The following is a 26,338-nucleotide window of genomic DNA, read 5'->3' as shown; positions in this document are numbered from 1 at the left end:
AATGAATCAAGGTATTATTAACTAAACAAAAAGGAGTGAGGAAAGGCACCCCAGGTGGACAAAACTACGTGGGGAAGGGTATAAGGACTTGGAGATAGAACCATAAGTGGCTTGTTTAGGAAAGGGGGAACCTACAACTTTGACTGGAGAGGTAGGACTGAATGATACATTGGGAGATGAAGTTAAAAGAAGAGTAAGGGCCATGCAGTTCAGGTTAAGAAGCTCTGACTTGGTGCCGGCCCAGTGGCACAGCGGTTAAGTTCGCACGTTCTGTTTCCAGGGCCCAGATCTCAGGAGCTGACATGGACCACTTGGCAAGCCATGCTGCGGCAGGTGTCCCACATATAAAAAAAAGTAGAGGAAGATGGGCATGGATGTTAGCTTAGGGCTAGATTTCCTCAGCAAAAAGAGGAGGATTGGCAGCAGATGTTAGCTCAGGGCTAATCTTCCTCAAAAAAAAAAAAACAAAAAAAAACCAGAAGAAGCTCTGACTTTAATGAATAGACACTGCAGATTTTTGCATGTGCAGTGATATTTGTTAAACAATGTTTTAGGAAGATAAATGATAGAGAGGTGGGACTTGGGTCTGTCTTAAGAAAAGGTAGAGGATGGCGTAGAGTAATAAATACAGAGTCAATAAATATTTGTTCAGTGAAATGAATATACACAGGATGGATGGAGGAGGATAAATAAGAAAAAACCACATGGCATTAGTCCAGGTATGATATGACAGAGGCTTGAATTAGGATGTGGGCTTTTACAGAGGTTTGACAGTAAAATCAGGAGAAAAGTTGGTTAAGTGGTTCAAGGAATAGGAGGATTTAAGCACAGACTGAATCAGTAAAAAAACCCCAGGATTTATTAAATGTTCTTGGACATAGTGTGTTCTGTGTCCTCTCTAAAGCTAATAGAACATAATTGGATCCCACCCTGGGTGGCTTTACTACGTGAAATTTTAAAAAACTAAAAGGAAAACGTCCATAAAGCCAAGACACTAATCTTAGTCTTATTCACCTTTATTTTCTTGAACTACTAACTGATGAGAGGCAGGATATATGTATCTAATTTATCCACACTATACAAAAATACAAAGAAAAATGAAGAAAATCTTGTGAAACTGCTTTCCCCGGCTTGAAATTTTGGGATGCATTGTTTTTAACTTTAGAGCACAAATTCCTAAAGAGTAAAAACTCTGGTTGATAACAGAGAGGAAGACTGATCTGAGGTGGCAATGACAGAAGCCAGCAGGCCATCAGACAGCGTTTTACAGAGCTGTTATGTCCATGGCATTACACTGGTCTAGAATTGACTTTTCAAGTGTACTCACAGGTGAGCAGATTCAGGGGGACAGACTCCTCATGCTAGTAAGACTTACAAGAAACAAACAAAGCAACTTGCTAATTTATTTATTTACAATAAGAACATAATTGCCAAGAAAACTGTAACAGCTGGAAAGTCAAGTTGTAACCAGAGAGTTGTTTAGTAAACATGGATTAAGTCCAGAATACTTTGGTCATCCGCTTAGTAAAAGCTTCCTCTCTTCTCTCTTCAGCCTCTTCTCAGAAAGCTCCTAACTGTACTGAGCACAAACTGACAACTTTTTGCTCTCTGACTCCCCTTTATGCACACAATACTATTAACACATTATTTAGAATCACCTAGCTAGAACTAAGTAAATCTTAGGACTTAGTTTTTGAATAGCAACTCATACAAAGAAATACTGTCCAGCAACCAAAATAATTGAGATAATTCTAATCTTATGCCTCTTTTTTTTTTTTTTTTTGGTGAAGCAGATTGGCCCTGAGCTACCCTCTGTTGTCAATTGTCCTCTTTTTGTTTGCAAAAGATTGTCATTGAGCTAATATCAGTGTCCATCTTTCTCTATTTTGTATGTGGGATGCTGCCACAGCATGGCCTGATGAGCAGTGTGTAGGTCTGTGCCTGGAATCTGAACCTGCGAACCCCAGGCCGCCCAAGCAGAGCGTGCAAACTTAACCACTATGCCACCAGGCCAGCCCCTTGACTTGTGCCTCTTAAAAGATTTTATATGCTACATATGCTATATATGTTTAAATTTTGAAAACTCAAATTTATAGAAATCCCAAACTTACAGAGAAGTTGCAGATACAGTGCAAAATTTTTTTTTCCTGAATAAACCATTTGAGAGTAAATTGCTAATATCCTACAGGTACATTCTCCTGCAAACTAACAAAGCAACCATCAAAACCAGGAATTTAACATTGATACTTTATTACCATCTAACGCTCAGACTCCCATTCAAGTTTAACCAATTGTCACAAGGATGCCCGTTACAGCCAACCGATCTAGTCCAGAATCATGTGTTGCATTAAATTGTTGTATCTCCTGACAGTCTCCATAAGTCATAGAAACTCTGCTCCATATCCTCTTCTCCACACCCATTCTCTTATTCCCCATTGGTGCTCTGGAGTTTCTCCTTCAATCCCTTCTTCCCTTCTCAATGCGAACCTCCTGATACCCAGCTTTCCCCTTCCCACCTGTCTCTTCAGTGCCTTCTCTCAGCTCTGTACCACAGAAGCTGGGGAGCCAGGTCGATAACTTGCAGAGGAGGAGGTGAAGGCAAAATTCTCCTTCGTTGGTAGGTTAGGGGACCAAGGGGCAAGGCTGATATTATACATATGTCCATACATTTTGTTTTGTCAGTCTTTCCTGAGTTTATCTCAATGGCCTCTTGATTTATTCAGAATGTTCCTAAATATCTTTAGTATATATTTACATCTTTTACATAGGTCATTAATATCTTGAGCCTCTCTCGTTTTCCTTCTTTTCCTTTGCCTTCCTTTCATCTTGTATCCTTTAGGATACCTTCAGTTCAAGTTACAGAAAACCCAACTCAAACTACCTTAAACAATAAAGGGGATTCATTATCTAATACCAACTTTAGGGTTAGTTTGATTCAAAGGTCAGACTTCCGCAACTCTCTTCTCTCCCATTTATACCATTACCTTATTTTAAGGCTGTTTAATTTTATACACCTTCTGGAACGAGTAGAACTCCTTCCTGGACCTATATCAGTAGTAGAAACATGCTTATCTCCCAGGGGCACCCAGAATATCTCTTCGCTTGTCTTCTGGGCCCAAACTAGGTCACATGCCCACCTTTGGACAAATAACTGACTGTGGTCAGGAGGCCGGATTATGCAGATTAGTTTGGGTGGATCCAGAGCCAGGGGTAGAGCTAGCTTTCCCCAAGTATGCAGTTCAAGTAGGGGAAGTGTAGATACCAGAACAACGTTCATGGTTATCAAGAGAGTGGGATATAATATTGGAGAGAAAATGACATTTTCCACTTTTTCTCCATGTACTGACTACAGCGTGTCATTGCAAAAAAGCACAGAGGTTGAAGTTGGAGACTTGGTTAAACACTAACTTTGGAAATCCCTCTGAGCTATAGTTTCTACTTCTGTAAATTGACAATAATGTAAATATCTTCCACAGGGCTGGTGTAAAGACTGAATAATATGGCCATGTAAAAGCACACATTCATTTACAAAAAGTTTAAAGAGGGGCCAGCCTGTGGCCAAGTGGTTAAGTTTGCGCACTCTGCTTCTGCACCAGGGGTTCACCATTCAGATTCTGGGTGCAGACCTAGCACTGCTCATCAAGCCATGCTGTGGCAGTATCCCACTTGGAGGAAGTAGAGTGACCTACAACTAGAGTATACAACTATGTACTGGGGATTTGAGGAGAAAAAAAAAGAGGAATATTGGCAACAGATGTTAGCTCAGGGCCAATCTTCCTTAAAAAAAATGTTAAAAAGTTTAAAGAGTACAAGGTATGTGTCTGGCTCTGTGCTAGGTGCTGGGAATCAAAATAGGAATGAGACCAAGGACCCGCCTTCTTAGTCCAGTGGGGGGAACACACACATATAAGCAGAAATCTATAATATAATGCAGTGAGTGCAATGAGTACAAGCAGAGACCTGCCACCTAATCCAGCCCAAGGCAAACTGGAAGGAAGAAGATATCAGGGAAAGTTTCTTGGAGAAGGTGAACCCTGAGCTGTCTTAACGCTCTTCTTGGATTGGCCACGTATGCTTAAAACCCCTTCAAAATAACACTTTAAAACTGGATTAAGGTCAAGCAGAACAGTGGAGAACATAAAAGAGCACTAGACAGTGCCACAAATTTTTGGAAGATGGAAAGTGAATGGAGGAATAGTAATTCCTCTAGCCAACTGATGGAAGTTATATCCTAAACTGCAAAGGTGAACCAATCAGAATTGGACCACTTTTGCCCGGAGATTTCTGAGAAAGTCAGGCTAGAAGGCCTCAGATCCATCCTTTTAAAATTTTTAGTCACTTAAAAAAATTGCAACCCCTATCTAGACATTTCTTTCCTTATCCTACTTCCTGCATTATTTTCTCCTCAGCATTTATACCTCTCACCATATATTTTACTTATTTATCATTTTTATTACATGTCTCTTCCAACTAGAATATAAACTCTAAGAGGATAGGGATTTTGTCTGTTTTTCTTTTTAATAGCTGCTTTGTTCATAGCTGGGACATATCAGGCACTCAATAGTATTTACAGAACAAACGGATGGATGGATAGATGGATGGATGGATGGATGGATGGATGAATAGCATAGCATAGAATAGAATAGCATAGTTCATGAAGTATGGACTGAGAGAAGGAGACATCAGTTAAAATTAGAGTTGATATTCCAGGTCCATTGCCCTGTTCCATACATTTAGGTGACCCCTTCCCAATGCTTCTATGCAACTGTACAAGATATAACCACCCCTGCCCCCAAAGAGATTGGAGCAGAAGCTGAATGGTCCCAGAGAAAAGATCTCACCTATTAACCCTGGGAAGTTCCCCAGTGAAAATCCCAGCTCATCTCCTGATCATTCTACAGAAGAGCCCACTAATGAGCCTGAGAGAAATGAGTCTCTGAGCATTCTCTCTTCTTCAGTTCTCTGTCCTGCAAACTCTAGCCCCCTTGCCTCCCTACACTCTGCTCCGTCTCCTTAACTCAGGGAGTCCACAGTCTTTGCCTGGATTCCCACACCCTGCACCAGGACCTGGAAACTCTCTCAAGACAGTGAGCAGGGACAACTGTGACCACCCACAAAGCTAGTGTTTCATTGAGTAGTAAAATTAAGGTAGAAAATGGCCAGATTTATCAAAACCCAGTCACCTGGCTCAAGGATATTCTAGGAGGAGACAGTTATGTGAATTATGCTTGGAGTAAGGTAACATATCTGGGAAAAGACTTCTAAAGTGTATTTCTGAGGAAGTACCCATACATCCAGAACCAAACTTGGTACCTCAGCAACATCAACCTTGTCTTCTAGGAACTTCCAGAGAGTCAATGCAAAGCATCCCACATTATCTATAAATAAATGAAATACAATTAATCAGCGATCAAGAATTTCTCCCATATTTAGTTATTTAGAAAACCCAAACCAAAATAACAAAACTTCGAAGACTGAAGGTAGTGCAGTCTCCCTTCCTGAAAACCCTAACCGAGGGCTAAGAATTTTCAAAGAAAAAGTAATTACCGCTAATTTCATTGGAGAAATTTGTACTCTTTATGTTGTCAGGACAATAGCAAATACCATAAACATGGACACAGTTACGTCAATAGTTAAAATTAGTTTGCGTAACCCGACCTAACAAGGTGGCCTGCCGTTATTATTTAATATGTTGTTTCAGCTCCTGCATACCGTGCAGTTAAAACTATGCACTCAAACAAAATAAACATACTTTATATTTGTGCAATTACAACTTTAACGTAAAAAAAGTAAAGGTTAAACAACTTCATGAAAACAATGCAAATGATGTATGAGATTATCATTGCTACAAACCAGCGAACTATTGGCATCCTGCGACGGCTCAACACACGCCAACCAGCTGAGCCAAGGACCTCAGGCTGCTTGAGCGGACGAAATCCGTGGGAAGAAATGCCCCCCTTAGCTACATTAAGGGTAAAGAATCGAAATCTGCGACCCCGAATGGGCGTATCTCGAGGCAGGACCCTTGCCAAAATAATATTTATTCTATGTGGGATGAATGTAACCAATTATTTCCTTTTCTGTATCCTTCAAATTTCCACTTTTAAATCGGGGCTAGCCTGGTGTCTCAAAAGTCTAGCGTTTTAATTCTGCTACCAAGAATTTAATACTTTAGTCAAATCATGTCCTCATCCGTGAAACTGGGGGTGAGGAGTTCGAATCTCCAAAATCCCCGCTAATTTTAAATTCCACGGTAAAGCAATCCCGCCTCCCGTAGGTTCGCCAAAGAAGTATTCTGGCCCTCTCGGCGTACCGTCCGCACAGCCTCCGGAAGCAATCCTTAGCCCCGCCCCCTGCGTTCAGGACGGCGCGAAAACCCAATTGACAAGAACTCCCTCCGAAGCCGGTGGGTCCGATCTACGTTCGGCTTGCTTTCCCCACGGGAGCCCGGGTCCCAAGCGCTAAGCCTGGAGCGTCCGCCTCTGGGACACCCCGCGCCCACCCGCCGCCCCCCGGGGTCCTCGCTGCCCGCGCTTTCTCAGCGCCTCTTCCCGCGTTCGACTGGGCAGAGCTGGGCCCAGCCTCCGCCACCGCTCCGAGCGGGTGGGCGTGGGGGAGTCCGAGACCGACCCCACGGCCCAGCTCCTCGCTCCTGCAGGAGCCGGCCGCCTCCATGGCCTCCAGGCAGGCCGGGCCGGGCCGCGCAAGGTCCTAGGAACCGGGATTCCAGGAAGCAGGGATTATGGTGGGGGTCTTGGCCATGGCGGCGGCAGCTGCTCCCCCTCCGGTGAAGGACTACGAGATTGAGGTGAGCTTGAGTGTCTCCGTCTGTTGCGGGTGGGAGAAAGGTGATCCCGACTTTGAATCTGTGAGGGGAAAGGAGGGATATGGTGAGGCCCCGCAGTTGTGACATTGTGTGGACCAATTGCTGGAGTATGCCTTTTCTGAAAGTCTTGGTAGGTCCTGACAAACAGGATTGTGAGATGTTTGCGGAGCTAGCTAAGTCAGGGCTTACGATATCGCGACCAGCGCCCAGATCCTGAAATGTTGCTGGAACTTGATGTTTTGGACTTGTGAAGTGTCATAGAGATCCCAGGATCAAGTCTGGGTTCGTGATAAGGAATCATAGAATTTTAGCGTTGAAAAGAATCTTTAAGTTCCATTAGTCCATCCATCTACCTGTTCTAGGACTACCGTTTAGATTGTCATTTCAGGAATCAAACAGGGTACTTAATTGAAAAATCGGCTTCTCACGGCTTTAGAGCTGAAGATACCGCAATTAGGAGCCTGCTGTTATTGTCATGTGTTCGTCAAGTTTCAGTGAAATGCACTAAGCAGTCATTATAAAGAGATTCTAATGCCATGAAGTAGTGCAGTGGCATTTTAAAGTGGACGATTGCTATATTTTTACACTTTTTCATCTCAAGGTAACGTTCTAACTGAAGTATGCATACTGGTGTCCTTACAGTGAGCCAAGATGTATGTCCACTTAGTTAACTGGGACTCTTTCTTACTTTTTAGAATTGAGTAACTTTTGTCTACTTGCTAATAGTTGTTATGCTGATGCTTGCTTCCTATATCAAGGCAGTTGCTCAGCTTGTCTCAAGTGTGAAGAAGGACTTTTGGTGCTTGAATTACACAGTTCTTGATTTTTGTGTGGTCAGTTTTATCAATCGTTTCGTTACAATTTCTACTTTTGGTGCCCTGCTAACAGAGCCTGTTTCATAGTAATAATACTGTATAGTATTTTAAGGGTAAAGGCCTTATACATGTTATTTTACTTAATATCAACTCTGCGATGAGTTATTATCTATATTCTACAGATGAGACAGGAAGTTTAAAAAGTAATTAAAAGTAAGTTAAGTTAGAAAAAGTAAATTAGAGAGTTAAAAGTAATTTGCTTAAGGTCGCACACTAGTAGATGTCAGAGCTAGCACTTGAACTTAGATCTGCCTGACTCCAGAGCCTATGGTATAGTGCCTCTGATACCATCTCAGGGTAATAGTAACACTGACAACTCGTTAGCATTTTCTTGTAATACATTTACTATTTCGTTTAAACATATAAAATTTTAATGTCTGTAATTTATTTTGCCTCATATTTATCCAGATGGTTAGAAATGTGCCCCAATACCATTTATTAATTACTTCTTTGTCCACTACTTGAATGCTCCTGTTATCATACACCTAGTTCTTAAATATATACTTAATGTCTTTTTCTGGTTTTCTGAGCCCTTCCATTAAGTTGCCTGCCTATTCATGCATCAGTACTGTGCTTTTAGTCATGATAGCTTTATATGTTTTCATTTTCTAGAAGTATAATTGCCCCATCCATTACTTATCTTTTGAAAAATTACCTTGTTATTCTGGCAAGTTTATTCTGACAAATGAACTGAGGGAAGTTAAAGAAAAACTGATAGAGCTTTTTGTAACTAATAAGCTTTTTCTATTATGTGTGGAGATGACTAAGAGAAACCTCGACCAAGTTGGAGTTGGAAGGCCTGGAGGGGAAATTCTCATACCCTATTATATATTGTCAATTACCCCAAACAGCAAAAGACCCCGGCTTGCATCTTTGACAGGAAGTAAAACTGCTTTACTACAGAGGGAAAATTTCTCTCCCCACCGCGGGTCAAGCCTGGCCAATGAGAAACACTGCAGCTCAGCCAATGGGGAGCCAGTTGTACCCTGAACTCTTACGTTTGCCCAATTGACTTTAGTTTCGAAGAGCCCCTCCCTATTCCCCCTTTTTCTCTATAAAGGCAGCTCCCCTCCTTTGTTTTCTGGATTTGCCTATGGTTTGCCATAGGCTGCACATCCTGAGTTGCAATTCTTTTGGCTATTCCTGAATAAGCTCATTTTGAGGATAAAATAACAGGCAGATTTGCTTTTTAAGTTGACCTATGTAAGTTACTAATTTATGGCCCAACAAAAATGTAACTTTTTAGCATTATAGTCACCTTGGTATTCTGAGGATAGTAAATAATGGAGGAGGCAGGCAGTAACTGTTTTAATAGCAAATTAAAACACTGGACAGTTTTATTTGTGCTAAATGTCCTTCACCACAATTTTTACTTGATAAGTAAATTTTGAGATCCTAGGCTTATTCACTATGTACTTATTTCTAAGAAACAGTTAGAATACTTTGTTTATTTTTAACAGTAAAGTAAAAATGGAATAGAATTAATATTTGTAGAGTCCCTATGATGCATCAGACTTCACATATTTTTATGTAATGTGTTCATTACAAATTCTGTGGGGTGGGTGGTACTATTCAAAGGTTATAGAGTAAACAGAGGCCAACTGAAGTGAACACATTTGTGCATAAGTATAGTAGACTTGAGACTTTATTGAAGTATAGTATATATCTAGTAAAGCACACAAATTATTAGTGTATAATTTGATGTGACATTGAGACTTGAATATAGGTTTAACTTTAAAGCTCTTTTTCTTTCTAATATATATCATGTTTGTCACCTAAGGGAGCCTTCCCTTTTTTTATCCAATTACATAAAATATTAGATCTGGGGCTGGCCTGGTGGCACAGTGGTTAAGTTCTCACGTTCTGCTTCAGCAGCCCAGGATTTGCTGGTTCGGATCCCGGATCCGGACATGGCACGGCTTGGCGTGCCATGCTGTGGCAGGCGTCCCACATATAAAGTAGAGGAAGATGGGCATGGATGTTAGCTCAGGGCCAGTCTTCCTCAGCAAAAGGAGGAGGATTGGCAGCAGATATTAGCTCAGGGCTAATCTTCCTCAAAAAAAAAAAAAAAAGTAGATCCATGTTTAAAATTTATGTTTTGTATTATTTTGCTTGAAATAAGTGCTTTTTTTCTTCTTTTAAATTGATAGGCATGCAAAAAGCGAAGGAAAGATGACGACAGATCTTCCTGCGAAACAATTACAAAATATTTATCACCAATAGGGAAAACCGGAGACAGGGTTTTCTCTCCACCAAAATCCAGTAACATTCTGCATTATTTTAGAAAGACTTCACCCACAAAGGAGAAGACTCAATCAGCAAAAGACTGCGAGATCAAGTCATCTCCACCATTGCCTGCGAACAGTGGCAAAGACTGTAAATCACCTTTGCAAGTGTTCTCAAATACACAGTTTCAGAAGAGAGGAAAGAGAGTTAACTTAGCTCATCAACTAAATAATATTACAACTGAAAATGAATCTCCAATTGAAATTAGCAGTGATGATAGTAAAGAACACTCTAGTTTAAATAATGATTTTGTGGAGAGTAGTACTTCTGTTTTACTTGACAAAAAACATGTAGAGGTACTTACAGAAAGGATTCAAGATATCAAAAAGCAGTCAAGCACTATGGCCCCCAAAAAGAGTTCTAAGAAAGTAAATTCTAAACAAAGGACCACAAAAAATCATTGCAAAAAATTGAGAAAAAGGAAGTACAGGGATGTAATAGACCTATCAGAAAGTTTACCCTTGGCAGAGGAACTAAATCTCCTTCAAAAAGATGTTAAAGACAGTAAATGCAGTATGCCTTCCCTAACTAATGAAGTGGAGAGGATTGCAAATGATGCAGGCTCTGGAGCTCCTGTAACTAAAACAGCCCAGTTAACTGATGGTATGGTCACTGTCTCATATGAGGAATTTTTAAAAAGTCACAAGGAGAATAAAGTAGAACACACACCAGACTCTGCAATGTCAATTTGTACTCCTTCTGAAACTGTTGAAGACGCAGTCAAAAGTGATTGTATAAGTGACACAGAAACCTGTGAAATTACCCAACCTGTACGCTTTAAGACAGTTACCGTTCTTGCACAAGTTCATCCTATCCCCCCAAAAAAGACAAGGAAAATACCCTCAATTTTCTTGAAACACAAGCAGTTAGAAATGGAAAATAGTCTGTCTGATCCTGAAAATGAACAGACAGGTCAGAAAAGAAAATCTAATGTTGTCATACAGGAGGAAGAATTAGAATTGGCAGTGTTAGAAGCTGGAAGTTCTGAAGCTGTGAAACCAAAATGCACTCTAGAAGAAAGGCAGCAGTTTATGAAAGCATTTAGGCAGCCAGTATCAGATGCACTTAAGAATGGAGTCAAAAAGTCTTCTGATAAGCAGAAAGAGCTCAGTGAAAAACCTTTAAATGAGGATGGAAGAGACAGTAATTCCAAAAAAGTCATGAGAAATCCTAGTGTCGAAATGGTTTCAAATAATGCCAGTTCACAGTCACACACTGATAAAGGAAGTTTTCCTAAGGAGAAAAGTAAAAAGCTGAGGAAAAAGGGTAAGAAAATGCTAGATACTGGTGCTACTCTAGGTGAAAATAGAGAGGGAAATACTCAAAAGCAAGAAACAACTTTTTCCTTTAAAGATAAACAAAATCAAAATAGGCTTAGAATGAGTTTAAGACAAAAGAAAACAGAAGGTTTCAAAAGGAACACATTATTTAACAGTGAAAGTCTTGTTTGTGAAGGTACAGCAAATGCTAACCCTCTAACTATACCTTCTTTGTATAACAAGAAGACTTCGAGAAAAACCAGCGTGCCAGTTAAGGATAAGGTTACACATTCTAAAGCTGAAACTGAGGACAGCTTGGTAAATATTTCCACACCCAAATCAACTAGAAGATCTGTAAGAAATAGCAGCACGCCTACTGCAACAGTCATTAGAAGTACTGATTCTGAAGATGCACAAGATGGTAGTCCCATAAAGGCTTCCACTCCAAAAGCAGCCAACTTATCAGAAAAGCACAGCTTATATACAGCAGAGTTAATAACAGTACCCTCCGATTCGGAGAGCCCTATTAGGTAAAGTTTTGTTTTTGTTCTGAAGTTCTAAGTATTCTGCATGTATTATTCGCTGGGAAGAAAAATACTTCAAGCATTGGAGAATATTGTTTTTTCTAGAACACAGCTGATTTATAAGAAAAAGAAAACGGCTTCAAAAATGCTGCTTATTTTCCACATTTAGTTTAAAGTCAGGCATGATTCCAGAAGAATTCTGGATATATATTAGATGAATTCTAAACTTTTATTCATCACAGTTGCTAGTCCCTGGAGAAATATCCCTCAAATGTGAATTCTGTACATTTAACAAAACATGAGATTAAAAATAAATTATAGAACTTTATTTCTTGGCTAAACTGAGCCGTATACTGTGAGGTATATATTTGATGCTGATTCTGACTAATATAAGAGTGATCTTAGGGGCTAATTTTCTGTAAAGCTTATGATTTCTAAAAGGAAACATTTTGTATTTTCTAAGAGTTTAACATCGAGTTTGGCTTACTTTTGAGTCAGTAGTTTGAAACTAATGGGGAGTGTTTTTGTTTTTTAAAACTGTCCAGAAATTGGAGCCCTGGTTGGTTTTATTCTGTATTTAATTGAAATTTTTACACACTATAATCATGAAAATGCTTCTGAATATCTGTTTTTTCTCCAGAATGAAATTCACCAGAATTAGTACTCCCAGAAAATCTAAGAAAAAATCAAAGAAAAGATCTGAGAAATCTGAAGCAACTGATGGAGATTTTACTTCTCAGACTAGAAAGGTAATTGAAATATTAGGGAGTCTTGTAAGTGGTATTCTCTTTCCTAAAACAGCAACAATTGCTAAGGGAAGTAATACACTAAAGGAAGATTCGCATACTTCATAGCTTGGTTATATTAACTTCAGCCCTAGATTACTTGTCACTATTTCATACCTTTAGTTTATTAAGAAATCAACCTATCTTATTGTGAGATGAAAGCAATTGATAAGAACAGTGTAATTTACTTAGAAAAAGTTTTGTTAGTGAGAGTTACCTTCCACTCATTTTCCTTAAGGCTGCTTATAGGTCATGATTGAATTTCTGGTTTATTTCTCTAGAATAGAGGCTGGAAAGTGGGATCTTTCAACCCAGTACTGTTGACATTTTGGGCTGGATAATTCTTCGTTGTGGGAGACTGTCTTGTGTATTATAGAATGTTTAGCAGTAGCTGGGGCCTCTGCCCATGGGATGCCAGTAGTACTCCAACTCCCCTAGTTATGATAACCAAAAATGTCTCCAGACATTGCCAAGTATCTCCTCAAGGGAAAACATCACCCCCAGTTGAAAACCGCTACCATGAAGGGAGCAGTGGGATATATAAGGATGGTTTAGCTGCTTTTGCAAAATAAGCTGCTTATCCCCATCACAAGAGAACTAGATTCTCTCCAGGATAGCAGGTAAAGGTATGTGTGTTTTGAAAAAGCCACCAAGGTGATAATAATCCTTGGCTGACAATCACTGCTACAGAAAGTTGGCATCTCTTCTGTTTTTTATTTAACAGCTATCATTTTTTCTACTGCTTATCATGTACTATCTTATGCTTAGTACTCATATTGAGCTCATGAAGTAAATATTTAACTCTGTTTTGAAGGACAGTGGGGCAAAGGAGGAGAACGTTTTTAGGAGTGGCTGAAGTGGTGTACAGTGGAATCTAAGCTGGGTGGAGGGAAGCAAGGGCTGATAAATAGGGAGCGAGTAGAGAGCTGTGAGGACTGAAGTTCCTCATGTAGTCAGGAGTGACCAAGTCAGAGCTGGGAGGATAGGCAGCAAGGTCAGAAAGTAGGGTGTTGGAAATGACTATTTTTGAGGTGATAGGATTATGGTTAATTTTAATTTTCTTTATTTTTCTGTTTTTCTATAAATAAGAACTTTTAAAAACTTATCAGAAAACTATTAGGAAAAAACAGATTTCAAGTGTAGTCATGCACCGCATAACGACGTTTCAGTCATTGACAGACTGCGTATACAATGGTGGTCCCCTAACATTAGTAGTAGGCTATACTATCTAGGTGTGTGCAAGTATGCTCTATGATGTTTGCACAATGACGGAGTCACATAACAATGCATTTCTCGCAACTATCCCCATCGTAAAGAGACGCATGACTGTGATAGCAGAACCGCTTGCCAAAATGTATATGTGTATGGTTTTTTTCACACATTCAGTAAAACATATCTCTTTGTACTAACAATTTGTTTCAATGATTGCGTTGTTAATTTAAATTTAGGTGGATTATTTTGAATACTAACTTTCTATAAGGTTCATCAGCCTGCCAAAAATTTTGCTAGCAGAACAAGAACAAAAATCTATCACTCTGCTCCTATAGGAGCAAATCCTTAACATTCCAAACCTTCTTCTGTATGTGTTGAATGTCTATGCCTATTCTTTTTAATGATTTTTTAAAAGATTTTAAAGGTCTTAAAAACCAGCAAACGTTTGTTTAAAAAAACAAACAGAGAAGTATGTAAAATTAAAAGTGAAGGGGCTGACCCAGTGGCGCAGTGGTTAAGTTCGCATGTTCTGCTTCAGCAGCCCGGGGTTCACTGGTTCACATCCCAGGTATGAACCTGTGCACTGCTTGTCAAGCCATGCTCTGAAAGGCATCCCACATATAAAGTAGAGGATGATGGGCATGGATATTGGCTCAGGGCCAGTCTTCCTTGGCAAAAAAGAGGAAGATTGGCAGCAGATGTTAGCTCAGGGCTAATCTTCCTCAAAAAAAAAAGAAAACTTTTTTTTTGTTTTCTCACTCCTACTGTCTATGGGTGACCCACTTTTAATAGTTACTTGTTTATCCTTCCAGACTTTCCTATGCTTAAATATATGAAAGATACTTTCATATATGCTTAAGTAGATATATGCCCTTTTTAAAGGGGATCCTACAATTTACACTGTTCTGCAGCTTCCTTGCTGTGTATTTTTAATCTACACATAAAAACTTGTAGAACTCAGAGTAGGAAAAGCACATTATCTGGAAGATAATATTTAAATGCACAAGATCACTTAGTACATCAATGGCAGAGCCAGGCCTGAAAGCCAGCCTTTATTCTTATCTAGTGCTCTTTTCCATGCCTAATACCTTTTCAACCTCTCTCCAAAGGATTCAGCCTAAAGGACTAAAATCAAAGAATAGATGCCATGAAGATGGTGGGGAAATAACCAAGAATTCTAATCTCTGCAGACATCTAATACAGACATCTTTCTGGGTGTTTTTCACAAATGTAGTTATATTTATCTGAATAAATTTCAGTTAGAAATAAAGGCAAACTAAGTATAACTGGACACATTTTAATTTAAGTTCCTTGGTAAGATTTGAATAACCATTTCTTTGTCTTTTATTTAATGTGATTTGTGATTACATTTTTCTTTTATATATATTTTTTTAATGGACTTAATTTTTTAGAGCAGTTTTAGGATCACAGCAAAACTGAGTGGAAGGTACAGAGATTTCCAGATGCGCCGTGCACCCACACATGCATAGCCTCTCATTATCAATAGCAGAAGAGTACATTTGTTACAATTGTCCTACATTAACACATCGTTGTCACCCAGAATCCATAGTTCTTGTTGTTGTGTATTCTGTGGGTTTAGACAAATGTGTAATGACATGTTTCCACCATTGTAGTGTCATACAGAGTTGTTTCACTGCCTTAAAAATCCTTTATGTTCTGCCTATTCATCCCTCCATCTCCTTTAGTTCTTTGTAACTACTGATCTTTTTATTGTGTCCAAACTTTTGCCTTTTCTGTTTTCTTCTATTATTAAATATAAAATGTTTGCAAGTAACCTAAATTAATATTTCAAATTTTTGTTTAGGCAAGCAGAGCTTCAAAAAATGTATCAAAAGCAAAACAATTGGTTGAAAAAGCAAAAGCTTTACACATTAGTAGGTCAAAAGCTACTGAAGAAATAGTGACACCCTTAAGGCGTTCATCTAGACATCAGACACTTCCCGAAAGGAAGAAATTGTCAGAATCAGAAGTAAGTATTACAATATTTATTGGTATGAATTCCGTCTTCTTCTGCTGTTTGGAGTGGGAGAAGGAAACCAGTGTAAAGTTTTAAGGTAGAATTGTAAGATCGCCTTGAGGTGGTAGAAAGAATATCATTTTCAGTTCTGGTTTAAAAGCCTTTGGCTCTCTTTTGCCTACAGAATACTGTCTGAATCCTTATCGAGTCATTCAAGATCCTTCATAGGCTGAACTAGCTCTTTTCCTCAAAACAGCTGCCTTCCTCATTTACACACTTTCTGCTCTAGGCATGCCAAATTATTCATTTCTCCCCAAATGGTGCAATTTTTACTTTTTTCACTTTGTAGTCTCCACTTGAAATGTACTTTCCAGGTACCTGTTTCTATCTAAGAAATTCCTACTCAGTTTTATTACCATACAATTCTGCATTTAAAGTGTGCAATTCATTGGTTTTTAGTATATTCACAAGATTGTGCATCCATCACCACAATCAGTTTTGGAACATTTTATCACCCCAGAAGAACCCCTATTCCCCTTAGCTGTCACCTCCCAATCTCCCCTCCCCCAACCTTAGCCTACCACTAGTCTACTTTCTGTCTGTACGGACTTGCCTTTTCTGGACATTTAATATAAATAGTATCATACAATATGTGGTCCTTTATGTCTAGCTTCTTTCACTTAGCATAATGTTCATCCATGTTGTAGCATCAGTGTTTCATTTCTTTTTTATTGCCAAATAATACCCCATTGTATGGATATACTACATTTTCTTCACCCATTTATCAGTCGATGAACATTTGGGTTGTTTCTATTTTTTGGCTATTAGGAATAATGTTATGAACATTCCACTACCTCCTCTTGAAAGCTTGCTGATGCCTTCAAGACAAATTATTTCCTTCCTTGTATGTACTTTACTTTCATATGTTTTTGGTATTTTAGTTAATATACTGTACTGTAACTAGTTAAACTCTCTACTCATGGACTCGCCCTCCCTCTGTCCCCTAAACCCGGGTGTAACCGTGAAGCCAGCTCTGGGGTTTCATTTGTCAGTGTATTCCCAGTGCCTGCTATATTGCCTGACACATGGTGGATGCTCAGTAAATGTATGCTAATCATGTAAAAACATATCAGACTTCATCTAATACATTTCTAGCATTATAAGTCTAATAGGGTGTAGTCAGAATTTTTATAACTTGGTCATATTGATTCTTTCATCTGGAAGATAGTCTCTTAGTTGCTTCTTTAAAAAAGAAAACCCGTGGTCATAATAAATCCACTCTTTGATCACTTGACCTTGTATGCTATAAGCACAGACTGCTGCCATTCGTATCATGTGTTCTCAGTGTCAGTCAGCTAGTGTCTGATGGGGAGATACATGGACTTGCTAATGGAATTATCTTGTCTATGGCTTCTAGTGCTATAATCTTTTTGAGATCTGAATGTCATTAATTGCATGACATTTAAAATTTTTTTCTTGTTCTTAGGACTCTGTAATAATAATAGATTCAAGTCCTACTTCTTTAAAGCATACAGAGAAAAATCAGAAGAAACTTCAGTGTCTGAATGATGTACTAGGAAAAAAACTTAAGACTCCTAAAAATGTACCAGGTAATTAGATTTGATAACATTTATGATGAATATTAGAATGTATGGGGTATGATTCTATTGTTCTGAATGCTCTCATTTTAATTTAATCTCTTGTCTTATAAAATATAAACTTAGACTAAATATTATTTCTATGTTAATAAGTGAAGTTACAGTGTAATGTAGTGAAGAGTTTTACAGGGGTAACTGAGCATATTTTAAGTTATTGCATTTTTGTGTATCTGTTTAGCCTCAGCTGAGTTAAATGGTTCCCAGACATGACTGATTATCAAAATCATCTGGGTAAATTTAAAAAATTTTAAATCTTCAGGTCTTCCCTAGACATATGGACTAAAAATCTCTAGTGGTGTCTTGTGGGAATCTGTAGTTAAAAAAAAAAGCTCCTCAGGAGATTCTGATATTGATATTGTCAGGTTGAGAGACCAGATCATTATATAGAAATTTTTTTAGTTAAAAAAATTTAAAAATAGTTAATTTTTTAAAAAGTTTTAAAAGAGAGATATAATTTTGAAAGTAGCTGGAGATAAGTGGAGATGATGAACATTGATACTAACTTAAGTATTTATTTTCCTAAGGAAAAATGAAAATTGCTCCTTTATTTCTTACCAGAAAGGCTCAAAAAACAGCTGATCCTATCCTTGGTTTTGATGAAAGCAGGTCAGTTCAATACACATTTGAAAATTTCAAAATATCTTTTGGAATGTATTTTGTATTTATTCATTTACTTAGAAAGCATGTAAGTTATCATTTAAAGCTTAATAAGTTCATTTTAAAAGATGGCAATATTGACACTACTGCAACTGCAACTTGAAGATCTCGGTCTTTTGCAAACATTTCATGCCCATCTCTAGACAAAATAGTGGAAAAATAAGCAAACCAAAAATACCAAAAAACTGATCATGAACTTGTTCAGTAAATCTTTAAATACCTACTATGTACCAGGCACTGTTTTTGTTACTGGGAATATTATGGGGAACAAAACAAGATGCATTCCCTGTAGTCATGAGGCTTACACTCTAGAGGGAAGACCATCTGTGATGAAAAATTAGTTGGACCAACAAAAGAAAAATTACAGTTGTGCTAAGAAGGAGAAGTACAAAGTTCTATTAAAGTTTATATTAAGTAGATTTGGTCTGGTCAGGAAAGGCTTTGCTGAGGAAATGACACCTGCACTGAAGGATCAGCAGGAGGTCATCAGGCGGAGGAACAACGTTCCAGCCGGAGGGACCTGTCTGTTCAGCGTCCTTGTAGCTAGAAGGAGCATGGTACATAGAGCAGGTTGAAAGGATGCCAGTGTGACTTGAGCACAGAGAGCAGAGGTGAGAGGAATGTGAGATTAAGCTGGAGAGGTGGATGCCAGCCCGCGTAGGACCTTTAGGCCATGTGAAAGAATTTTATTATGCTAACAGCAATAGGGAGCAATCAAAGGATTTTAAACGTGAGTGTGGACATAAACATTTGATTTTGAAAGTTTACTTATTTTATTTAATTTGACCAGCTGGCATTTCAGGTAGCTGATTAGATTTTTTCAAATTGAATTAGTGTGTTTACTTTATAGATAGTTTAGTTTTTTGAAGTGTTTATAACCTTAGCTCTCCTTTTTCACATCGTTTTCTTAAAAGTCAAGGTACATCTGAAAAGTCTCAGGATTGTGGTGTGCAGTTTAAAGCGAAGCGTGACTTTCTAATGAGTGGTTTGCCAGATTTGTTGAAACGAAAAATTGCGAAGAAAGCTGCCGCGTTAGATGTGTACAATGCAGTGAGTGCCAGTTTCCAGCGAGTCGTCCATGTCCAACAAAAAGATAACGGTGAGCTTAGCATTATGAAATATTTGTAAATGTTAGAAGTAATATGAAACTATGGAAGTTGGTTTAAGATGAGGCTAAGATGCAAATATAATTCTTATGGGGATTTTAGTGGGAATTTAAAGTGTGTGTTTCATCCTCTTTTCCTCAGCCTTGAACCCATTTTACTGAGGATGAGCGGTGGGGGCGAGAAAGCCAAAGGCATCCTCAGCCCTTATGCCTTCCACCAGGGAGAGCAGGCATGTGTGTGGGGCCTTAAGTGAATGTTCTTCTCCGGAGAGGCGTCGTGTTCTAAAAGGAAGGCAGTTCCCTTCACTCTCAAAGCCTGTGTGTGAACAGATCATCCTTAAGAATTTCTCGGCAGCTCCAGCTTTGTCCTCGTCCAATTACTGTTGAAGGTTCGAGGAAATCTGTTTGCTTCCTTTCCAGAACAGCTTTTACTGTTTAGTGCCGTGAGTGTCTCTGGAATGGGTAACAGTGCTTCAGCGCTCTAGTTCCCCCTTTCTCACAGGCACCGTGCGCAAGAGTGAGCTGTTCGCACAAGCCTCTTTTACCGTGCTAGTAGCTTGATCAGAATCTATTTCTTTTTGGATTCAAATGCTATAGCAACCACAATCTTCCTGTACTTGCGTAGTTTTTAGTTATTGATAAGGTACAAAGCCTTATATCTTTATTTTGTTGTTCCTGCCTAGAGGTTTTTTTTTGTTAGCACAAAAACAGTTATATTCTTCTCAGCTGACTTTGTGGTTTGGTTTAGTGCACTCCCTCTACTCATGAAATGGACACTGTGTTCTGTTCTCCTTTCTCTTCTTTTTGTGTTTCTGACCTTGGTGCTTGTTGAGTTTTGTTCGGCCTCTCTTTTGTATGGGCAACTTCCCAGCCAGTCTTTCTAATAATATTCTATTTTTCCTTTTTTCCGCATCTCTGCCACTGGCCATTTGGTTGATGAAGGCTTTCTTGTTATTTCACTAGTTCAGTTTTAGATAGCATTTTCTAACAGTATGTTTAACTATAGAGATTAGTTATGCTTTTCTTCCCTGAGTTTGATAAACACAATTTCACAAGAGTGCTACTGTAAAGCTTAGAGTATCTATTTGTAGATGAGCAGATGAGGCAAGCACAGAGAGAACCTCTCTCTTAGAACCTTAAGAGTTCTCGAACATTTGCTGTTGCCTGGCATTCTGCTGAGCACTTCATATGCATATCTAGTTTAATCCCCATAATAACTCTAAGAGATTGAGTACCATAATTGTCACCCCCATTTTACAGGTGAAGAAACTAAGGTTTAGGCTCTTGCCCATGCTCACCTGGCTAGTAAGTGGCAGAGTCTGGATTTGAATCCAGGTCTGACTTCAAAGTTTAAACTTTAAACCAGGATGCTAATTGCCCCTGAAATTTTTACCCTGAATAGCAAGGTTGATTTAAAAAGAAAAAAACTTTGCTAATGTTTGCTTGTTTTTAAGAATTGGGAGGAAGACTAGGTAATTTTTATTACTTGTATTTGTCGGAGGTAAGGATTTTGTTCCCTTTGTACTCACTTAAGTTTCAGTACTTTTGTGTTAACGGTGTAGTTCTTGTCCAGTCTTTTCATGTTTACATACTTGGCATTTGATAAATGGGTAGTATGAATGAAGGTAATTAAGAGAATTTTTCTGTTTTTCTTTAGGATGCCATTTGTGGCATTTGAAACCACCCACTTGTCCTCTCTTAACTAAACTTAAAGAACTGAATACTAAAGTAATGGATCTCTCAAAATGTGTTATTGCTCTTGGTGAATTTTCAACATTGAATTCAAATCCGAAAAGTAGTAATCCTGCTGTTGTGGTAAGTATTAGAGTACCCATCCATTGCAGGGTGTTTCCTTCACATCTTTCAGAGGAAAAAACATTTTGGATGTCTACTGTTGTAGCCTGAAGTTCATTTTTTCTTAGAGTCCAATTTTAAAAAATAAATCCCAGTTGAGGTACACATCTCTTTTAAATACCCCTGGAGCTTTGAAAACATTTTAAAAATTAGTGACAGCCAGTTTCAAAAGAATTTTAGATTATATAGCACATTTAGATACTTTGTAAGTCAGCATTATAAAGTAAATTTAGTTGAAAGGGAGAAGAATAAGAATATGAACTAAGTCCTTCGAAAGCTGTGCAAGGCCGCTTTGCCATCAAGGTTGTGTTTAGGGACGAAAGCTAATCCTACATTGATCTTAACTTACTATAGACAGAAAGTAGTTGGCATTATTGTGATCACTATTAATAGACAATGTCGGTCTGTTATTGACCATTTTATTCTTTATTGCAGTTTACAGGGAGAAGGAAAGATTTGACTGAAGAAGTAAGAAATCTTTTGCTGGAGGAAATTAGGTGGTCAAATCCTGAATTTTCTTTGAAGAAATATTTTCCTTTGCTTCTAAAAAAGCGAACTGAGCACCAGGTACTTTCTGAGTGTCGTTGTAAACAAGGTTAGTGATAATTAATATCATTATGTTAACATTTCAGTTTTGAAAACACTAAGACTTAGCCATTGACTCTTGAGAGTGGTCACCACAGAGAGGACACTGCTTATGGCTGGCAGAGAAAATTGTTCAACTGAAGTAAAGCATCTTGTGCGATACAGTGTTGGTCCCTGCCAGCTTCCAGAGACTCTGACCCAAAGACAGCTTTAATTATGTTAAAATATTAATAATTCGTTGAAGGAAAGCCTTAGAACTTATGTAGCTTGTACAAAAGGTATTTATTATTTATTTATTTATTTATTTTGGTGAGGAAGATTGGCCCTGAGCTAACATCTGTGCCAATCTTCCTCTACTTTGTGTGTGGGGCACCACTACAGCGTGGCTTGACAAGCGGTATGTAGGTCCACACCTGGGATCCAAACCCACGAACCCCAGGCCGCCAAAGTGGAACATGCAAACTTAGCCACTATGCCACTAGGCCGGCCCCAGAAGGTAGTTTAAATAACAACGTATCCAGCTTGCTTTAGGTATGCCATATTTGATTCTTGCCTTTTCTTTTTTTTTAAAGATTTTATTTTTTTCCTTTTTCTCCCCAAAGTCCCCCCAGTACATAGTTACATATTCTTCGTTGTGGGTCCTTCTAGTTGTGGCATGTGGAACCCCCCTCAGCGTGGCTTGATGAGCAGTGCCATGTCCGCGCCCAGGATTCGAACCAACGAAACACTGGGCCTCCTGCAGCAGAGCGCGCAAACTTAACCACTCGGCCACGGGGCCAGCCCCTGCCTTGTCATTTCATAGTAATAAGGCTATTGGATATTTTGAAGTGATATTAAGATTATTGGGTATGAAAATTTGTTTTTTGTTGATTAGTAAGCTCATGTTTTCCTTAATCCCCTACATAGAAAGTCCACAACTAGAGCCCTGTGTCAATCAAAAAGAGACCAAAAGGAAAAGAGTGGAAACGGAGAATCATAAGTCAAAAAGAAAGAAACCAAATGAGTATTCAGAAAGTCCAAAAAAGATACGTGGGAAACCAGAAGAACTTGACAAAAGAAACATCTCCACTGGGATAAAGCTAGACTCTTCCAAAGGTCCGTCATCTAAAACACCCAGGAAGAAACAAACATGTAAAGTGGAAACAGAAGCAGTAGAAGATTCTGATATTCTGATAATAGATGATGACAAAGAGTCTACATCAGAAGTATCTTCTATTGCTGGTAAATTAGATCTCCCTCTGGTCCTAGAACTCTTGGTTTTTTAACCTCTCATTTTTCCCCTCTCTTAATATATGCTCATTGCAACATTCAAACAATATATATATGTATAAATAAGAAGTGGAAGCCTCACTGATTAGAGTCTTACAGATAACCACATTTAACAGATTGGTGTTTGGTCTTTGCTTTTTCTCTGCTTCTATAAATACATACACTTTTTTAAAAACCTGGGGTCATACTGTACATATTATTTTATACCTTTTTCACGTATCTCTGACATGGTCCCATTTGGTTTATCTAGCTTTTCCAAAGTATTCTATTGCATTGATTAATTCATCCTTTTGTATAGCTTTAGAGTATATTTTGATTTTTTTTTTTTCCTGAGGAAGATTTGCCCTGAGCTAACATCTGTGCCAAATCTTCCTCTTTTTGTATGTGAGCTGCCACCACAACATGGCCACTGACAGATGAGTGGTGTAGGTCCACGCCTGGGAACTGAACCTGAGCCACTGAAGCAGAATGTGCCAACGTTAACCACTAGACCACCAGGGCTGGCCCTATTTTGATTTTTTTACAGCAAGTCTCCTATCACTTTTTTAAACTATTTTCATGCATCTACTCTACTAAATGAACTATAAGATTCTTTTTTTTAAATTTCATTTTTCCTTCTTCTCTCCAAAGCCCCTCAGTACATAGTTGTGTATTTTTCGTTATGGATCCTTCTAGTTGTGGCATGTGGGATGCCACCTCAGCATGGCTTGATGAACGCTGCCATGTCCACGCCCAGGATCTGAACTGGTGAAACCCTGGGCTGCCAAAGCGGAGCGTGGGAGCTCACCCATGGGGCCAGCCCCCAAATGAACAGTTAGATTCTTTTACCCCCACAAATCCCATGGGGGTTTGACTTTGTGGTAGTGTCTGGATTAATTCGGAGTGAACTGGCATCTCTGCAGTGCTCAGTCTTCTCAGTGAGGAGTGTAGCGTCTCTCTCCCTTTCCCCAGGCTGGCTTAGTGGGACATCTCAATGTTTCTTTTCAGTGGTCAAAAGAGGCTCAACTAAAATTATGCTGATTTTGTTCTTCAGATTATTTTTTGTGGTAAAAATTATTTTTCATATGTCCTGTTTCTTGAATGGTTATTACAAATTTAAATGTGTCTTTTTAAACCTTACTGTCACAGACTTTATGGTGGTTAGCTTCTAAGGGGGAAAGGTTTTGATGTGAAGAATTTTAAATGTAACGTTAAGTTTTGAAATTGCCTTTTTGGCATTTTATAAATATAAATATTTGTACAAATACTTACTGTTATGTGAAACAGTAACGTAAATGTCTAAGAATGTATGCTTATGTCAAGGAACAAATACTTTAGTATATATTTTTTGCTTTAGATCTTGGAACTGAAGACATGCTTTGGACAGAAAAGTACCAACCCCAGAACTCCGGTGAACTCATAGGCAATGAGCTAGCTATAAAGAAGTTGCATAGGTGGGTAAAATTTGTAAAGGAACTGAGAAATCGTTTATGAATCTATTTTTACTATTTAGTTTATTTATTACTAAAACCTAGAAATTATGAAGTATTGTAGATTACCTGTAAAATCTTTAAAAAAATTTTTTTTAAGTGAAAGTTAAATATCCCTCTTTTCTTCCATTTCTATTCCCCAGAGGTAACCACTGTTAAATATTTCTTATAAAACCTTCCAGAACAAATTATACGCATATACTAGTTCCTTTCTTCCTAACAAACAGAATCATATTATAACTAATTCAGGTTCATATCTTTTGTCTATAATTCCCACATCCAAAAAGTTCTGAAAACTGAAAGTTATTAACTTTATTATGTAAAGTTTATTATGGTCTTTATTGATCCCATTTAGTAGGAGTTCATACACTTTTTTAAATAGAAATATCGATTGATTATGGAAGTACCACCACAGATCCCATTAGGGGTATTGTTATATGTGTTGTATGTACCAAATTTCCTTTCTAATATCTGAAATCTTTTGAATTCTAAAACTCCTGTCCCAAAGGATTTTATATAAGGAATTGGGACCCATAAGAATAGTTATCACTTTGAGCTTAGCACTGTTCTAAGTATTTGCATTGTTCTTAGCTCATTTAATCCTTAGAACAATACCGTGAGGGTAAATACTGTTATCATCTCATAGGTGAGGAGTGAGGCCTAGAGAGGTTGGGTTATTTGTCAAGCCCACACAGCTAGAAAGTGGTGGAACTGGAATTCAAACTCAGGCAGTCTAGCTCCAGACTAGAACTTGATCTTTCTACTTTTGCTTAGCATTGTCCATTAGACATCTTTCATGTCGTCACACAATCTACCTCAGTTCTTCGTGGTTGCTCTATGCTGGTTTCTGACGTGAGTGTACCATAATGTGTGGCACATTTCTCTTCCTGAGGTACTTCTGGGTTTTTCCTTTTGGAGGCTAGTATGAACAGTGTTGCAGTGAATATCCTTGCACGTATAGCCATGTGTATTTTGGCAAAAATTGCTTCATTTAAAAATATTCAGACCCATGTAAAAATATTTTACTGTTTGGTTGGTTCAGAAACACTGTGGAGTACTTAAAAACTAATGGTATGCCATAAATTCCCACCAGCAATCATTTTAACATATAGTCTAAGAGGTATCTATATTCTGTGAATTATTTTTATTAACATACATTTTCTTACGGCAGTTGGTTGAAAGACTGGAAAAGAAGAGCTGAATTGGAAGAAAGACAAAATTTGAAGGGAAAAAAAGATGAGAAACAAGAAGGTATTTTGAGTCATTTTTTCCATTTCACTGAACATTTTTAGATTTAGATTAGCTAAAAATTTTTATGAAATTTCTTAATGGTATTTTATATTTGATTTTTTAGTTTGGGGAAATTAAATTTCCAGCATTTATTGGCAAGGAGTTTGAGAGATTTGATCATTGGGTTTTGTGAGGTAGAGTTGCTGCCTGAGCAGTTATCACCTTACATGTGTTTGAATCATTTTCCAGATCTGTCGGATAGCATAGATTTCAAAGGCAGTTCCGACGATGAGGAAGAGAGTTGTCTTTGCAATACTGTTCTTATAACTGGGCCAACAGGAGTGGGAAAGACTGCTGCCGTCTATGCTTGTGCTCAAGAGCTCGGATTTAAGGTTAGTGAGAGCTATGACTGAAGAGTGTTAATCGAATAATTATCCTTGAGTTAAAAGAAAACATAAACCCTTCTGCCTTTTTCTATATATTCTTCTTTTAGATATTTGAAGTGAACGCCTCTTCTCAGCGCAGTGGCAGACAAATTCTGTCTCAACTTAAGGAAGCTACTCAGTCCCATCAAGTAGATAAGCAAGGTGTAAACTCACAAAAACCGTGCTTTTTTAATAGCTACAGCATAGGCAAGTCACCAAGTAAGTAAATTATTTTCCTTAAGTCATAACCTTTTGAAAGAAATCTAAAAGAATTTTAATAATCAGCTTTTTGTCATTGATTTTTTATCTTTTCCTACATATGTACATGCCTTTTTAATTTT

General features: G+C 38.3%; 1 protein-coding gene across 4 annotated transcripts in view; it reads left to right on the top strand.

Moving 5' to 3' along the window:
- The first annotated feature begins 6,342 nt into the window (after nt 1-6,342).
- The window catches only part of ATAD5 (ATPase family AAA domain containing 5), a 39,685-nt gene continuing 19,689 nt past the window's right edge, over nt 6,343-26,338 (top strand). For all 4 annotated transcript variants that reach the window (XM_070562605.1, XM_070562604.1, XM_070562603.1 and 1 more), the window contains exons 1-14: nt 6,343-6,808; nt 9,852-11,776; nt 12,411-12,519; nt 15,593-15,757; nt 17,232-17,355; nt 17,928-18,009; nt 18,975-19,159; nt 20,823-20,980; nt 21,455-21,614; nt 22,511-22,825; nt 24,210-24,306; nt 25,514-25,593; nt 25,822-25,964; nt 26,066-26,216. In XM_070562605.1, coding sequence (XP_070418706.1) covers nt 6,743-6,808; nt 9,852-11,776; nt 12,411-12,519; nt 15,593-15,757; nt 17,232-17,355; nt 17,928-18,009; nt 18,975-19,159; nt 20,823-20,980; nt 21,455-21,614; nt 22,511-22,825; nt 24,210-24,306; nt 25,514-25,593; nt 25,822-25,964; nt 26,066-26,216 — 3,760 coding nt within the window. In that variant the 5' untranslated portion in view covers nt 6,343-6,742. The remainder of the gene's footprint in view (nt 6,809-9,851; nt 11,777-12,410; nt 12,520-15,592; nt 15,758-17,231; nt 17,356-17,927; nt 18,010-18,974; nt 19,160-20,822; nt 20,981-21,454; nt 21,615-22,510; nt 22,826-24,209; nt 24,307-25,513; nt 25,594-25,821; nt 25,965-26,065; nt 26,217-26,338) is intronic.

Source organism: Equus przewalskii, chromosome 10 (assembly GCF_037783145.1).
Source record: "Equus przewalskii isolate Varuska chromosome 10, EquPr2, whole genome shotgun sequence".
Taxonomy (NCBI): domain Eukaryota; kingdom Metazoa; phylum Chordata; class Mammalia; order Perissodactyla; family Equidae; genus Equus; species Equus przewalskii.
This window is presented reverse-complemented; position numbering and strand designations above follow the sequence as displayed.